The following is a 17840-nucleotide window of genomic DNA, read 5'->3' as shown; positions in this document are numbered from 1 at the left end:
AATATCGGACAAACGTTGATTTCGGAGTGAACTATGACCTTAGGGCAGTGTGTTGTTGACATGAGACAGAGTATAACCTTGTGTTATGCTTCTCCAGGTGGGCACGAGGCGCTACATGGCCCCTGAGGTGCTGGAGGGGGCCATCAACTTCCAGAGAGACTCCTTCCTGAGGATAGACATGTATGCCATGGGGCTGGTGCTGTGGGAGCTGACCGCTCGCTGCACCGCTGCAGACGGTGAGAGAAAAACGTGTGTGTGTTTGTGTCCTCGTGTGTTTGCAATGGGTATGTTGACCTTGTGCGTCTCAGTAAGGATCAGTGACACGGCCGACTGCTGACTCCATGTGGAGCTGACGGAAGTGACCAGAATACTTACAGTGCCGAATGTGATCCCAAAGGACTCACCGTGTGTTTGAGTGTGTGTGTGTTTTCTCTGTATTCTCATGCAGTGTGTGTGTGTTTTGTTGCAGGTCCTGTGGATGAGTACACACTGCCCTTCGAGGAGGAGGTCGGCCAGCACCCGTCTCTAGAGGACATGCAGGAGGTGGTGGTCCACAAGAAGCTACGGCCCTGCCTCAGAGAGTGCTGGCAGAAACACATAGTGAGTGAAGACCAGTGGTGGTCAATTGTCATTCTCGAGTAAAAGTAAAAGACATCTTCTTGGAAAATGACTCAAGTGAAAGTCGCCCAGTAAAAACTGAGTAAAAGTCTAAAAGTATTTGGTTTTAAATATACTCAAAAGTAAATGGAATTGCTAAAATATATTTAAGTATTAAAAGTTTTTAAAAAATCACATTTTAAGCAAATCATTTTCCTGTCAAAATGTAACGAGTACTTTTGGGTGTCAGAGAAAATGTATGGATTATAAAGTACATTGTTTTATTTAAGAATGTATTAAAGTAAAAGTTGGCAAAAATATAAATAGTAAAAGGACAGATACCACAAAAAACAGTACTTAGGTATTTCAGTGGTACTCTGGGCAGAGCAAAATTCAGTTGGTGTACAGTAACCGAAAAAGGTTGGAAACCAAATGGATTAGAACATAGAGCTAGCAACATCAGGGTTATGGGTTCAGTTCCTGCGTATGATAAAAGCTTCTGCTTAAATGACCATATATATATACTCTTATGCTTGTCCCAGGGCCTTGTGATGCTGTGTGAGACCATCGAGGAGTGCTGGGATCACGAGGCCGAGGCGAGGCTCTCGGCAGGCTGCGTGGAGGAACGCATCATCCAGATGCAACGCCAGACCAACATCATCGCCCCCGAGGAGATTGTCACCGTCGTCACCATGGTGACCAACGTGGACTTCCCTCCCAAAGAGTCCAGCCTATGAATGGACGAACATTGACTGGACGTGTCAGGTGGTGGACATGGAGCTATTTTGATTGGATGTTTTCAGGTATACATTGATCTACCAGAGTGGCCCGTTCAGGATCATGAACTCTGGATGATCCCGGGTTAAACTCTGACCCCTGACCCCCTCAGATGGGTGTGCTGGCGTGGTGTTTTAGTGCTGTGCGCTACACTACTGTCATTCAGTAAATACCTGGCTGTGCCCAACAACACTGGTTTGGTTTCAACCCACTTCATAGTATCATGATGTGTTGGACTCCCATAGCGAGCCTCAAACTGTAAAAACGAATCCTTCAAAAGAACACTAGGTCGTAACAAAAACCTGTGAGCTGGGCAAAAGGGATATTTTATATGAAGAAAACACTAGGACCTCCTAACAGACTTCTGTTCTATTTTCTAAGAAAAAGAAGAGGAAGAGTATGGACTCTACAAGACGAACTCTCACAGCTCAGAAAAGAAAAGGGCAACTTGTTTTAAAATTCCTTTGCTGTTTTCTTTCTGTGTTTATATGATAATGATAATGACAATTGTAATGCCAATAAGAAACAGCTTCTGAATGTCACGTGTACTGCTGCTGTACATAATATCAAAACAATGGTAATCAAGGTTTATTTTAGGGGGGGGGATCCATTTCCAAGCATTACTACTTCGAAAGCAAAACCATAGACCTCCCTCAAGTCAACACGGTATACCTCAGTTCCATCTTCATTACAACACTACAACCATAGAACTACTATTGTTTCTAGTTCTGTTAATTCTATTTCTATGATTACAACAATCTCTCTGTAAACTATTCAGATGACATCATTACTTTGGTATTATTGAACTATATACTGTACAGCTGTGGCAGGTGAAAATATAATAATTATCACCACAGTTTTTAAAACTAGTCTGCGGAGAGATGTATGACCATGCATTTACGCGAGCCTTCTTGTTTTTCTTTGCGAGAATTCTTTTTGAGCATTATTTTGTCCTTCCTTGCGGTTTTAATTTGTTTTTATTGTAAACATTTTAATCCTACATTTTAAGAGTATTTCAATAACCCCCTAAGTCATTGAAATTTTTTAAACACTTATTTTGGCTTGCTGTGTCAACCGAATATTTAATGATGTGAGCATGCCTTTTGGTTATCCTTTGATCTTCTTTTAAAAAAAGCTCAGGAAGCTACTCTTCTGTCTCTCTTGACTCCCTAGTTATTACCCATCTTTATCTCCCAGTCCCTAGCTACTACCCTTCTGTCTCACCCTGTCTGTAGCTACTACCCTTCTGTCTCACCCTGTCTGTAGCTACTACCCTTCTGTCTCACCCTGCCTGTAGCTACTACCCTTCTGTCTCACCCTGTCTGTAGCTGCTACCCTTCTGTCTCACCCTGTCTGTAGCTACTACCCTTCTGTCTCACCCTGTCTGTAGCTACTACCCTTCTGTCTCACCCTGTCTGTAGCTACTACCCTTCTGTCTCACCCTGTCTGTAGCTACTACCCTTCTGTCTCACCCTGTCTGTAGCTACTACCCTTCTGTCTCACCCTGTCTGTAGCTACTACCCTTCTGTCTCACCCTGTCTGTAGCTACTACCCTTCTGTCTCACCCTGTCCGTAGCTACTACCCTTCTGTCTCACCCTGTCCGTAGCTACTACCCTTCTGTCTCTCCAGTCCCTAACTACTACCCTTCTGCTTTGAGACGCGGGTGAACCATCTCTTCCTGGTGTCATCTCAACCATAGCGTTAAAACATCTCTACTTCTAGCCTCTCTATCATCTCAACTCGGTTGAGCCTTTAATCAGTGTGACAACGTTACTACTGTAGACCCACCCTGGGCAAAACTAGGATGTCTCTCGTCATCCTTCCGGAATTTGATTTGTGAATGTGTTCCATTTCTAGCTTGTTGTATGAGTTCAGATTTGTCTTCTGGGTGACATTGACACGGATGATCTCTCTTCACACCTAGTCAGTGTTTAAACTGGAACTACAACAACGTTCAGGGATTCAATACTATGCTTTTCAGTAATTACTACAGTATATGCAACTCATGCAGAATGGTGCAAGTGCGTACGTACTTGCATTGCTGCAGGAGCGACTTTCACACCACTGTAGCATTTTTTTAAACAGTTAATCTTGTCTATTGATCTTTTAATTATTTGCAGACCTGAGCTTTTGAGTATTAGACAGAGAGCAGGTGGGCAGGTGCCAAATCAAACTATTACTTTACCTCTTATCTGAAAGACAGTGGAACGGACTTAGGGAAGGCCCAACTGCATTACTAGATTGTGTCTGTACTCTCGGGGTAAAGGCTGCAGTTGGCCAGTGGTCTCTCAGCGGATGTAGGCTCTATCACAATTAGTCTTTCCTTGGTTCCTCACATCCTGTCGCCTTGCCTAATATGGTTGAGGAGGAGGAGAGAGGATGTGAGGATTCAAGGACATTTTAATTGAGAAAGCCGTAGAATGGTGGCCGTTACTGTGAATCCCCCCCCCCCCCCCCCCCCCCCCCTCCCTACACACTGGAACCCTGTAGTGCTCAGCAATACCACTAGCAAGCAAAGGGCATTGGAGGAAGAGTGGAAGGGGCACGCGTTTCCAAGCAGTTAGCGGTGAACCAACAATCAGATATACAATCACTACAGTACTACTGCATTATTTTGATTGTCGTATGTGCTTTTGAGAAAAAATAAATATGTAGCCATGATGTGATCCTCTTGATTTCTGGTATTTTGAGGGTATAATTTTGTGTACCTGATTTTTATTTTTGAACCACAGCTACTTGTACAGAGATGATTTCACAGACGTTTTAAACCTCAAACCACACTACAATCTTCTTAGTTGATCAGACCTTGGCCTGATTTTCTTTCAGATCAACTTCAGAAAGCCCAATAACATTTGACTTCAGATTGACTGGAATATTGAAATGCACATTATGTAAATATACATGTCATATTGGATATAGCATGAGGTTGTTTCTATTGTTTTTAGAATATATCACAAAGAAGCAAAAAAATCCCTGATGAATTCATTATTCCATAATAAGATTTGACCTGTTTTATTTTTTTCAATTGTTTCAATTTATGGCCCAAAACGGTCACTCTTTCTTCCACAGATGAGACTCATTTCTTTCTAAGGTGGTCTGATAAATTCCCTCAAATGAAACCCTGAATCAATAGTTTTACCATTTTGACACTACTGAGGTGAGCCGAACCGAGTCGGACTGGGGTGGCCTGGTTAAGCATCCACCATAGTTGCTGAAAATGAAAATGACATTGTGATCGGAAAATATCAGAGCCAGCAAATGATGGTTTGGGTTGGCTCAGTAGTGTGAAACCGGTCATTGTTTTACCTCAGACATCCTAGCTCAGACCCCAGATGTTACTCTACAGCATTGAGATACCATTGCTACAATATTCCAGCAGTGTTGCAAGAATGTTATCCCTTGTATGTGACCAGCAGACAGTGTTTTCTGTAACACACTTCCTCTCAAAACAACACAAAACCTAAACCTAGGTTAGCTTCAGTTCTGTATTTGCTGATAGTCAACAGTGTGACTTGGCACAAATGACTGTTCAATTGGCTAGTGGACTTGCCAATCATTTTTATGCTTTGCAAGTTATTTAACAAACTTTTTCAGATGCCTGGTTGGAAGTGGATGTTAAATATTGTACAGAGAAATTGTATGCTATTGTCCCTAAAATAAAGTATAGTGACTGCTCATTGCTGCTGATGTCCATCTGAAATCTGCGAATTGTTTTTACCTAATAATGTTGGTGCTGAAAACAGACCACTAGATGGCAGCATTTAGCATTGAATGGGTTTCATCTTCATGCATCACTATAACAAGTATGGGTCATACACTGATGAAAAAAATGCTTGACTTTATTCAATAAGTAGAGCCAAATCATTCTATTTACACACAGAGAATATACACGTGGGGGAAAAATTTTGATCAGGTCATTCATTGTCAGTCTGTGAGGGGATGGTTCGGGGTCCCATGTCTTTCAGTGGTTGTCCAAAACCAACCCTCAAACTGGACTCAATATTAAAGAATATGACCTTTTTGACAAGCATATCGACTCTCTTTAAACTGAAAGAAAACCTTTCTTCAATATTGATGCAGATACCTTAAGAATTATCTATAGAAACCTATGATGGATAGTGTGCAGGAAATTGTCTTCTACTGAGATGATGATATGCGGGACTCACCTTGATGACAACCTGCTGGTCAAAATGATGTATAAAATTGGATTTCCTCTGGAGGAACTTAATTAGAAAGAAAATGTGGTGTAAATGTATGTACAGTCATTCCCAGCAATAATATACCCGCTTTTGCGTAACCTTCTGTTCATACAGCCTTACCATTGTAAACCATTTGAAAGTTTAAAGGTTCTTCATCGTAGATGTCATTCAAGTGTTTTGTCGCAATTATCAGGCAAAGTTCATGAATGGACAGACCTGGAGGGGAAATCAGGCCAAATCATTGATGTGTAATAAGAAAGTAACCCTGCCTCACAATCTATTGAATAAATCCTAACTTTTTTTTGTTACTCATTCACTATGATAACTGAAGTTCCGAGCTCAACACAGTCTTGCTCACTGTCTCATAACTACAGCACCAGTAAGCAGTGGTGGGGAAAGTATAGTGATAGTAGTAGCAGGCTTTAAATTACCATGGAGTATGATTGCTTTGGAGTTCACCATACACAGCAGACTTGGGTAGAACATCATTGTACTTTGTAGTTTATTTCAAATGCCAACTTTGAGAACCAACTAAAGGCAACTATTTCCTTTTGAAATTCAAATACAGGTCTCCGAAAAACAAATAATATTTGAAAGTATTTTGAATACCTCTCAGAAAGACAAATAATATTTGAAGGTATTTGAATATATGCAATTATTTGAAAATATATTTTTATTTTTTATTTTTTTATTTAACCTTTATTTAACCAGGTAGGCAAGTTGAGAACAAGTTCTCATTTACAATTGCGACCTGGCCAAGATAAAGCAAAGCAGTTCGACAGATACAACACAGAGTTACACATGGAGTAAAACAAACACAGGCAATAATACAGTATAAACAAGTCTATATACGATGTGAGCAAATGAGGTGAGATAAGGGAGGTAAAGGCAAAAAAAGGCCATGGTGGCAAAGTAAATACAATATAGCAAGTAAAACACTGGAATGGTAGATTTGCAATGGAAGAATGTACAAAGTAGAAATAAAAATAATGGTGTGCAAAGGAGCAAAGTAAATTAATTAATTAAATACCGTAGGGAAAGAGGTAGTTGTTTGGGCTAAATTATAGGTGGTGCAGTAATCTGTGAGCTGCTCTGACAGTTGGTGCTTAAAGCTAGTGAGGGAGATAAGTGTTTCCAGTTTCAGAGATTTTTGTAGTTCGTTCCAGTCATTGGCAGCAGAGAACTGGAAGGAGAGGCGGCCAAAGAAATAATTGGTTTTGGGGGTGACTAGAGAGATATACCTGCTGGAGCGTGTGCTACAGGTGGGAGATGCTATGGTGACGAGCGAGCTAAGATAAGGGGGGACTTTACCTAGCAGGGTCTTGTAGATGACATGGAGCCAGTGGGTTTGGCGACGAGTATGAAGCGAGGGCCAGCCAACGAGAGCGTACAGGTCGCAATGGTGGGTAGTATATGGGGCTTTGGTGACAAAACGGATTGCACTGTGATAGACTGCATCCAATTTGTTGAGTAGGGTATTGGAGGCTATTTTGTAAATGACATCGCCAAAGTCGAGGATTGGTAGGATGGTCAGTTTTACAAGGGTATGTTTGGCAGCATGAGTGAAGGATGCTTTGTTGCGAAATAGGAAGCCAATTCTTGATTTAACTTTGGATTGGAGATGTTTGATATGGGTCTGGAAGGAGAGTTTACAGTTTAACCAGACACCTAAGTATTTGTAGTTGTCCACGTATTCTAAATCAGAGCCGTCCAGAGTAGTGATGTTGGACAGGCGGGCAGGTGCAGGTAGCGATCGGTTGAAGAGCATGCATTTAGTTTTACTTGTATTTAAGAGCAATTGGAGGCCACGGAAGGAGAGTTGTATGGCATTGAAGCTTGCCTGGAGGGTTGTTAACACAGTGTCCAAAGAAGGGCCAGAAGTATACAGAATATATGATCATGGTTTGGAAGGCTTTCAGTTATCAATCAATCAAATGTGTTTATAAAGCCCTTTTTTACATCAGCCGATGTCAAAGTGCTGTACAGAAACTCAGCCTAAAACCCAAAACAGCAAGCAATGCAGATGTCGAAGCACGGTAGCTAGGAAAAACTCCCTAGAAAAGCAGGAAGCTAGGAAGAAACCTAGAGAGGAACCAGGCTTTGAGGGGTGGCCAGTTCTCTTCTGGCTGTGCTGGGTGGAGATTATAACAGAACATGGCCAAGATGTTCAAATGTTCATAGATGACCAGTCAAATAATAATCACAGTGGTTGTAGAGGGTGCAACAGGTCAGCACCTCAGCATTAAATGTCAGTTGGCTTTTCATAGCCAATCATTCAGAGTTAGAGACAGCAGGTGCGGTACAGAGAGTCGAAAACAGCAGGTCCGGGACAAAGTAGCACGTCCGGTGAACAGGTCAGGGTTGCGTAGCTGCAGATTGAACAGTTGAAACTGGAGCAGCAGCATGACCAGGTGGACTGGGGACAGCAAGGAGTCATCAGACCAGGTAGTCACGAAATACTCTGGATATAACAGACAGACCCTAGCCCCCGACACAAACTATTGCAGCATAATTACTGGAGGCTGAGACAGGAAGGGTCGGGAGAGTTATGAATCTTAATTATATAGCTTAAAATGAAATACTTCATGATTAAAGAAAATTGAAGAAGAATTTTTTTTTACAACCCCTTAGGGAGAATAAACCAGTGAAATTGCAGAGTGTGAAATTCAAAATACAAAAATCGTAGTATTAAACATTCATGAAAATACAAGTGTCATACATCATTTAAAAGCTTAACTTCGTGTTAATCCAACCGCGTTTTCAGATTTCAAAAAGGCTTTACGGCGAAAGCATACCATGCAATTATCTGAGGACAGTGCCCCACATCAAAATACTTTTTCAACCAGCACAGGCATCACAAATAGCAATTAAATAAATAATTTACCTTTGAAGATCTTCCTCTGTTTGCAATCCCAAGGGCCCCAGCTACACAATGAATGGTCGTTCTGTTCGATAAAGTCCTTCTTTATATCCAAAAAGTCTGTTTAGTTGGCGCCAATGATCTCAATAATCCACTGGTTCAACATGCATACAAACTAATCAAAAAGGTTACGGGTAACGTTCATCCAAACAAGTCAAACGATGTTTCTAATTAATCCTCAGGTATTCTAATATCAAAATAAATGACTGTTGACATCTAGTGGAAGCCATAGGAACTGCAATCTGGGAGGATTTATTTTGTATATCCCATAGGCTAGCATTGAAATGGCCTGTGACCTCAAAAAATTGTTATTCCGGATGGTTTTTCCTCTGGTTTTCGCCTACCATATCAGTTCTATTATACTCAGAGACATTATTTGAACAGTTCTAGAAACCTCAGAGTGTTTTCTATCCAATGACACCATATGTGCATATCCTAGCTTCTGGGCCTGAGTAACAGGCAGTTTACTTTGAGCACATCAGTCATTCGAAATTCTGAACAATAACCAGTATGCTAAAGAAGTTTTTAAACATAAACATTTATCAATCAAAGTAATGGAAAGTAATACAAATGTAAACCAAAAAGATTTTATTTTATTATAGAACATTTATTTTTCCGAATTTCTTTACATCATGGTCATATCCTATGGTTCTTTAACGGTCATTTTAGATGGTGGTTAATTAATTTAAGATGGTGATTGCATTTGATAAGCATCCATCACAAATGTTTTGTCCCTCATTGAGCAACGGTCAGGCCTGAATGATCTACCAGCGATGCTGAAGACCCGTTCCACTGGGTTTGAGAATGCAGGGACATGGAGGTACATTGCAGTCAAGCGAGGATCAAGAAGAGCTGACAGCTTCTAGACCCACTTTTGCTCAAAAGGAGAGAGATGCTTCTCCACAGACACTTTAGAGAGAATGGGTTTTTCTGTTCTTCACCAAAACATTGTACAAGTTGTAGCAACAAGCTGAATTGCAGGTACAACTGGGTTATAATTTAACACAAAAATAAAATAAACAAAAGACACAAGGACAGCTCCACACAATAAAGCAATTATAATGTGGCCTCATCTAAAGTGTGGGTTATTTATACTTTATAAATACTTTATTAATAATGTTTTGAGTGACCAGTGTAATTTCTCTCCAAATGATGGACATGCCATTCGTTGATATTCCAGGTGTACCTAATGCTCCTAATTGTCTGGAAATAGCCTAAAACATATCAAAGCGCGTTCACGTCATGACGGAAACTCTGGACCTTCGAGTTAAAAATTAAAGTAAGTTATTTGCGTAGACTTCCTGCTTGTTGATTCCGATACTTCCCAAATGGGAAACTCAGGTATCATCTTTCTACAACGAGTAAGCAAGTCAGAAATGTCAAAGTTTCCGGCATGACGTGAAAGGGCTCGTTCAGAGAAATGGCGCGTTCCACAGCTAAGGCAAGACGATGCAACAACCAATAGTTGCGTACCACGTTATTGACTGTGTCATAGACTGACTAATTGCTGTAACATGTGATGTGGTGAGATGATACTTAAAATACCCATCCATTATACAGTAACTTCCCACTTGTAATTCTAATTCTCAAGTTTGACTTGAGGGTCAATCAAGTGAAACTTTCTAGTTGGAATGTCGGATTCACCTTGGGGTCATGATCGGGGCTGTACCAAATGTTTGATGTATTATAATAATTGATTATGCTTATGTTGTATTAATAGAAGGGGAGGGGTTATAAGACCCCTCCCTCCTTATATGTATGGGGTCCTAGACTACAGATTAACCATATATATATTCATTATAAAGGTTTAATATTGTTCCACAGTTTTTTCTAGTCTCTGCCTCTTATAAAGAAACGGTCTGAGAAATGTGTGACTGTGAGACAGAACTCTGCAGGGGAGTGTAAGAGATAAGCGTCTAGTCAGACATTCCACTATAAATCAACTTGGGGAGTGGACATTTACTGCTGAGCTTTTAGGTAACACTGAAACTCTTGTTTATATAGCTGTGTAGGCATGGGTTTGGTGTCATGAGTAGAAGGTAATGATGTAAGTAATTCATGACATCACTAAGATATATGACTGTTGGCATAATAAAACAACTCGGACCCTTTTCTATTTTGCAGAACTTACTCAGAAACATGTGTGCTATGTTCCTGTTGTCAACTTCTGTCTGCAATTGCATTAATAAAGATTTTTGAATGATTTAATAAAAGATATTGTCTGAATGCTAATTTCACCAATGATTGACAAGGAACGAACCACAACAGGAACTAGGAACTCAGTTACATTTCTAACCAAGTAATTGTTCAGTATTAACATTATCATACATTGTGCAATTGGTAGTGAAAAAAATAACAATGACAAAAAAACATTATAGACAGGATGTTGCAAATAGCTTATTAGCAGCATAAATAATGCGGCGTTCATGTCACTAGTCGGAACTAGGAAACTCAGAAATGTCAACCTTGATACGATTGTGTCTTAAGCTAGCTATCTTAAGATGAATGCACTAATTGTAAGTTGCTCTGGATAAGTGTCCTAAAATGTTCAAATGAATATGTGAAATCCATAGATTAGGGCCTAATGAATTCATTTCAACTAACTGATTTTCACATATGAAATGTAACTCTGTAAAATTGAAGAAATTGTTGAATGTTGCATACATATTTTTGTTCAGTACATATCTTGCATTTGGAAAGTATTCCCACCCATTGACCTTTTCCAAAATGTTGTTATGTTCCAGTCTTATTCTAAAATGTATTAAAATGTTTAAGAGACTTGTCCCGAAGCCACACCTGCGTTATCTTGGCTGTGTGCTTAGCGTTGTTGTCCTGTTGGAAGGTGAACTTTCACCCCAGTCTGAGGTCTTGTGCGCTCTGGAGCAGGTTTTCATCAAAGATCTCTCTGTACTTCGCTCCGTTCACTCTGTTTGCGTGTGTATGGACCACTTACTTTGCTCTGTACTTCACTCTGGTTGCGTGTGTACGGACCACTTAAAGTATTTAGTGATATGGACATCGAGGAACTTGAAGCTCTCGACCCGCTCCACTGCAGCCCTGTCGATGAAGATGGGGGCGTGCTCGTCCAACGGCGTTTCCTGTAGTCCACGATAAACTTTTTGGTCTTACTAACGATGAGGTAAAGACTGTTGTCCTGGCACCACACTGCCAGGTCACTCACCTCCTACCTAAATGCTCTCTCATCGTCGCCGGTGATCAAGCCTATCACCGTCATGTCATCAGCAAACTTGACGATGGTGTTGGAGTCGTGCGTGGCCTTGCAGTCGTGGGTGAACAGGGTGTACAGGAGGTATAATGGCGATTTCCTATGAAAATCAACTGTCACAGTAGAGAGCCGTCCATAACATAAGAGCTTTCTGAAACGTTACTCTTTTTGGGTAAAGTTCCCATTTATTGAGCATATAAAATATGTTTTTAACCTTTTTTTTTTTTTACCTTTATTTTACTAGGCAAGTCAGTTAAGAACAAATTCTTATTTTCAATGACGGCCTAGGAACAGTGGGTTAACTGCCTGTTCAAGGGCAGAACGACAGATTTTGTACCTTGTCAGCTCGGGGATTTGAACTTGCAACTTTTTGGTTACTAGTCCAAAGCTCTAACCACTAGGCTACACTAGATCCAATACACATAGTCCTATACAAAAGGTGCAGAGAGATGCATTCTATATGCTGTATCTGTGATATGGTAAGAACTCCTCTCACCTGTGTTAACCCTTCCAGATCACCCGTGCAACACACACACACACACACACACACACACACACACACACACACACACACACACACACACACACACACACACACACACACACACACAAAAACACACGTGACCAGTGACCCCAACATAGATTGTCCTCTAGTATACACAAATATGTATATTAGAAGCCTTTTATGGATGCTATTGTGACACCTGGTAGACATCTTTGGTTACCTTTTAAATTGTGAATGAATGGTTATGGGTAAAATATGTTGTCAGTAACCATTGGTGGAAAGATCAGAGGCAATAGGGATGACTAGGGATGGTATCTTGATAAGTGCATGAATTTAAACCTTTTTCCTGTCCTGCTAGCCATTCAAAATGTAATAGGTACTTTTGGGTGTCAGAGAAAATGTAGGAGTAAAAAGTATGTCATCTTTATGAATGTAGTGAAGTAAAAGTAAAAGTAGTCCAAAAAATATAGATACACCAAAAAAAATGACTTAAAATATTTTTACTTAAGTACTTTACACCATTGTCAGTAAATCATGATGGGAAGTGATTGCACCTGATGGAAGAACCCTAGTAGAGCTTCAGTTTTCTACCATTTCTTTTGAAATTGTATTTGGCTTTTGCTACCATTTATTTTGGATTTAATTTGGCTTTTGGTACCATTTCTTTGGGATTTAATTTGCATGTTACCACATACTTTTTTTGCCATTCATAACACTTGGAAATTGTTTATGCATTATTTGACCATTTACCAACCTGGAATCTGTATGACAAACAATGGACAATTAATAAATACATTTGAACTGCAACAACTCTCCTTTTTCTATGAAAATGCGAAAGGAACCAAACCTGTATTTATGCGTTTATAGACGTGGCCTTTTAGTAGGCTATATGGAAGCCTTGCCAAAACAACGTTTTTTTATTTTATATATAATTCTGATACGGGTACGGTTTCGAATTAATTTTTGGAATAATGCAACGTATGAAGATTCTTCTGGAAACGTTTGCGCAGCATCAGTGGAACACTGTTGATTGCAATTCTCACATTGGATTGGCGGGAAGAGTGTCTTTGTGTGCGAATGTTTGATGTGACTTGGAACACAGTGGAATGCTGTGCTTAGATCGCTGTGAAGAGTATCAACATGCACTGCATAGGCTATTGGAATTGTGGCATTACTGTGAAAATTGGCTTCATCTGCAATATTGAACACATTGCATAGGTATTGGAACTGTGTAACTTTGGAATTGCAGTGAAGAGTGGCTTCGTAAACAGTATTTGAACGCTTTGCATATTAGATCTTTGATTTGTGGGGGTGGCTTATGAATCATTGTGGTTTGGAAGCCTTAGGAAGAAGATGCATGTTAGTTAGGTCATATGAAACGTGAATTTTGCATGATTGCTCTCTGGTGATTCACATCGAACAAGATTCGTTTCTATTGGATTCATGTGAACTGTCAAAATAACTGTATTCATCTTGCTAGTGAGGCTCGACCTGACCGGGGTATGGAGTTGTGAAGCTAGCCACAATAAGGACAGTGTTGCCAACTCCTCAGTAAGGAAAGTAGCTATTGGCTGTCCTAAAAGTAGCTAAATGACGTCTTCGCCTAATTTTTATAATTAGCCAAGTGCATGTAATTGTGATGGACGCTGTAGGAGAGGAATAATGTCGTGGGAGAGACAAAAAGTGAGTAAAAAAAGACCCTAAATATATTTAGAACTACAAATGAACTTGTGTCACAATTCCTCCTCCGTTATCCGGGCTTGGGACCAACAAAAGTGACCCAAGAGACACTCTGGCGGAGTTACTTCGTTTTTTATTCTACTGTTCTTAATTTGGTTTGGTTTTTAACCTTATGGTAACTAGTCTGGCCCTAATTCGGGTTAATTGTTTTTTCTTTATGTAAACCAGGGCGGGATTCATTTGCAGTCTGGACACGGAGGGGTGAACATATCCTCCGTTGACTGCAGCGCGAGGACTGGGCCGCCTGTGAGTGCTTTGGGACGGGGGTGGGGCCCGGGTGGGGCCGGGTGGGGCTCAAGAAGGAAACGTGCTTTCACTTCAGAGACTCCAAAAGTCTCCAATAACACCAGAAAAAGTCGCTAGATTTGTCGCTAGTCGCTTTTTTGAAAATGTGTCGCCAAGTTGGCAACACTGAATAAGGATTAGGCACAATAGTGGAATTTGCGGTTTGCCTTCAAAATAAAAGTACCTATTTCAAATGAAAATGTATTAGTCACATGCGCCGAATACAACAGTGAAATGCTTACTTACTAGCCCCTAACCAACAATGCAGTTAAAAAAAATACAGATAAGAATAAGAGATAAAAGTAACAAGTAATTCATGAGCAGCAGTGAAATAACAATAGCGAGACTATATACAGGGGGGTACCGATAGAGTCAATGTGCGGGGGGCACCGGTTATTTGAGGTAGTATGTACATGTAGGTATTTGAAAGTGATGTAGAAGGTTACAATTGGTGTAATCATGCCACATTTAGACTAGATAATGTTAAACAAGGTTGGAATTTGAAGCAATGAAATTGGGTATCAGTCTACTTGGTGACACCCACAGAACACAACTGTGAAGAGCTTACACAAATATTAGCGTTGTAGCTCTTATCACGGGACTGTGACTGTGTGAAATAACCTCCCCAATTGTGTGTATTGACATTCATATTCCACTGTACAGCTTTACCTAAGGATTGGAAATCAATTAAATGGGGTATCAGTCTGCTCAATACCCAATATATTTTTTCCCAACATCCTCCTCAGAGTTATCAGACTACAAAACATCCACACAGTATTGTTTTTCCTCTGGAATAGTGTTCAATACACATAGGTTGACAGTTAATGTGGCTCATTTCACAGTTGTTTCAGAGTCCCGCAATAAGAGCTATGACACTAATGTTCTCTGGGTGTCACTGAGTAGACTGATACCCCATGTCATTGATCCACAATCCATAGGTACGGCTTTTATATAACAACATTCCAACCTTGCTTAGCATGATCTATTCAATTATGGCATAATTCTACTATTTGTATTCATTTCATAACTGTCAATGACATACTTTTATTTTGAAGGCTTACCGATCGGTCAACAAGTTTATTTGACACTTAAAATATTCTACAATTATGTAAGCGAGTGCATGCATCAGGGAAGTGTCTATGGGATCTCGCCCAGACATCTCTCTGGACGCATATGGTAGCAGGGTGAAAACTGACATCCGGATTGGATGCATAGAGAAACTGTCCCATTATAAAGTATTTCCTAGCTCCAGATATGAAATTATGGAGATGCGTATCTGGAGCATGTCTACTCCTTATATCTAATAAAATGTCAGGTATTCGGATATATATCCTCTGATATATAACCTTTTGGCTCAGTGGATGGTAATTCAAACCAGGATTTGGTTCTATAAGGTAGTTTGGTCTTCTCTGCTCTGCTACAAGAGGGATTCCCATTGAACAGATCCCCTCAAACCAATCAGGTAAATTTCCTTTTATTTCCTAAACCAGGAACTCTGTGTAGAATAAGAGTGTAGATGTGAGATATTACCTTTATAAGTGTATTTTTTCAATCAATGTCTGAGCAAGTTAATCCTTCATTGTTCCCATTTCAGTCAAACATTTGTAGACTACATTAGAATGACTCTTTGTGAGAAAATAAAATATGAAGAAATCTTGTCAGATTGCTTTTGCTTAAAATGTTTTCTTTGTGTGTAATTCTTGACTTGAATTATTTGCTTACTTACCCTCTGGTGTTTTTATCCCTGTAGGATAAATACTTCCACAGCATTATGAGTAAATATAGAAAGTATAAAGATCTATTGAGAGATATTCCTGTCTTTCCAGGTCATGTGTTATTTATATTCTATTTCTGTTATGTGATATTTTATTCCTGTCAGTTTCATAGAGATGTAATAAAATAATCATAACTGGATAAACAATTAAAACGTAAAAAAAAAAATCAAGAGTGTTTTCTAAACTGCAGCCCAGAAAACGGATTGGCCATACGGTAGTTTGGGGGAAAAATAATAAATAATAAATGCCCAGGCCAATTTATGGTAATATTCAGCCCCAGCTACAGCCTCCTGATTAATTGGAAAGGATATACTGTAGCTTTCATGAGCAGTCGATGTTACATTCCAGTATAATTTATAACAGCCACTTCCAACTCATGTTCTATTTGATCAGCGTAGATGTTTGAATGTTTTTAAAAAATAGATCAACCATGAGTACCTGTTAATGTGAATGTGTCATGTGTCCTTCAACTGTCATTAATTTTGGCACCTTGTAATTCAGACATTTTTACTAATGGAATCATGCGCAATCTGGTGCACCCCAAGAAAAGCTTGATGGGCCTCTACACTAAGTGGAACATGGAGAAGTACAACAATGTGATGATCAAGAACGTTGTCAAACTGTGTCCGATCCAGGCCCATCATGCTATCCTGGAGGTAACAGCTTATGTGATACACTTATACAGTGGGGCAAAAAAGTATTTAGTCAGCCACCCATTGTGCAAGTTCTCCCACTTAAAAAGATGAGAGAGGCCTGTCATTTTCATCATAGGTACACTTCAACTATGACAGACAAAATGAGAAGAAAAAAAATCCAGAAAATCACATTGTAGGATTTTTAATGAATTTATTTGCAAATTATGGTGGAAAATAAGTATTTGGTCAATAACAAAAGTTTATCTCAATACTTTGTTATGTACCCTTTGTTGGCAATGACAGAGGTCAAACGTTTTCTGTCAGTCTTCACAAGGTTTTTACACACTGTTGCTGGTATTTTGGCCCATTCCTCCATGCAGATCTCCTCTAGAGCAGTGACGTTTTGGGTCTGTTGCTGGGCAACACGAACTTTCAACTCCCTCCAAAGATATTCTATGGGGTTGAGATCTGGAGACTGGCTAGGCCACTCTAGGACCTTGAAATGCTTCTTGCAAAGCCACTCCTTCGCTGCCCGGGCGGTGTGTTTGGGATCATTGTCATGCTGAAAGACCCAGCCACGTTTCATCTTCAATGCCCTTGCTGATGGAAGGAGGTTTTCACTCAAAATCTCACGATACATGGCCCCATTCATTCTTTCCTTTACACGGATCAGTCGTCTTGGTCCCTTTGCAGAAAAACAGCCCCAAAGCATGATGTTTCCACCACCATGCTTCAGAGTAGGTATGGTGTTCTTTAGATGCAACTCAGCATTCCTTTTCCTCCAAACACGACGAGTTAAGTTTTTACCAAAAAGTTATATTGTTTTCCTCATTTTGTCTGTCATAGTTGAAGTGTACCTATGATGAAAATTACAGGCCTCTCTCATCTTTTTAAGTGGGAGAACTTGCACAATTGGCTGACTAAATACTTTTTTGACGCACTGTAAATTCATAAAAAATCCTACAATGTGATTTTCTGGATTTCTTTTCCTCATTTTGTCTGTCATAGTTGAAGTGTACCTATGATGAAAATTACAGGCCTCTCTCATCTTTTTAAGTGGGTGAACTTGCAGAATTGGTGGCTGACTAAATACTTTTCTGCCCCACTGTACCTATTTAAGACAGAAGATGTGGTTACCTGTAAAAAAACAAAAAAAACAAGGCAATGTTTATGACCTCCT

The 17840-nt window shown here is 39.9% G+C and overlaps 1 protein-coding gene across 7 annotated transcripts in view; it reads left to right on the top strand.

Moving 5' to 3' along the window:
• Nucleotides 1-5055, top strand: part of LOC109906676 (activin receptor type-2A) — a 48995-nt gene extending 43940 nt beyond the window's left edge. For all 7 annotated transcript variants that reach the window (XM_031792350.1, XM_031792349.1, XM_031792348.1 and 4 more), the window contains 3 exons: nucleotides 98-236; nucleotides 470-600; nucleotides 1140-5055. In XM_031792350.1, the coding sequence (XP_031648210.1) occupies nucleotides 98-236; nucleotides 470-600; nucleotides 1140-1334 (465 nt within the window). In that variant the 3' untranslated portion in view covers nucleotides 1335-5055. The remainder of the gene's footprint in view (nucleotides 1-97; nucleotides 237-469; nucleotides 601-1139) is intronic.
• Nucleotides 5056-17840: the final 12785 nt, after the last annotated feature.

Source organism: Oncorhynchus kisutch, linkage group LG16 (genome assembly GCF_002021735.2).
Source record: "Oncorhynchus kisutch isolate 150728-3 linkage group LG16, Okis_V2, whole genome shotgun sequence".
In the NCBI taxonomy this organism is placed as follows: domain Eukaryota; kingdom Metazoa; phylum Chordata; class Actinopteri; order Salmoniformes; family Salmonidae; genus Oncorhynchus; species Oncorhynchus kisutch.
Note: the sequence above shows the minus strand (reverse complement) of the source record. Positions and strands in the feature narration are given on the sequence as shown.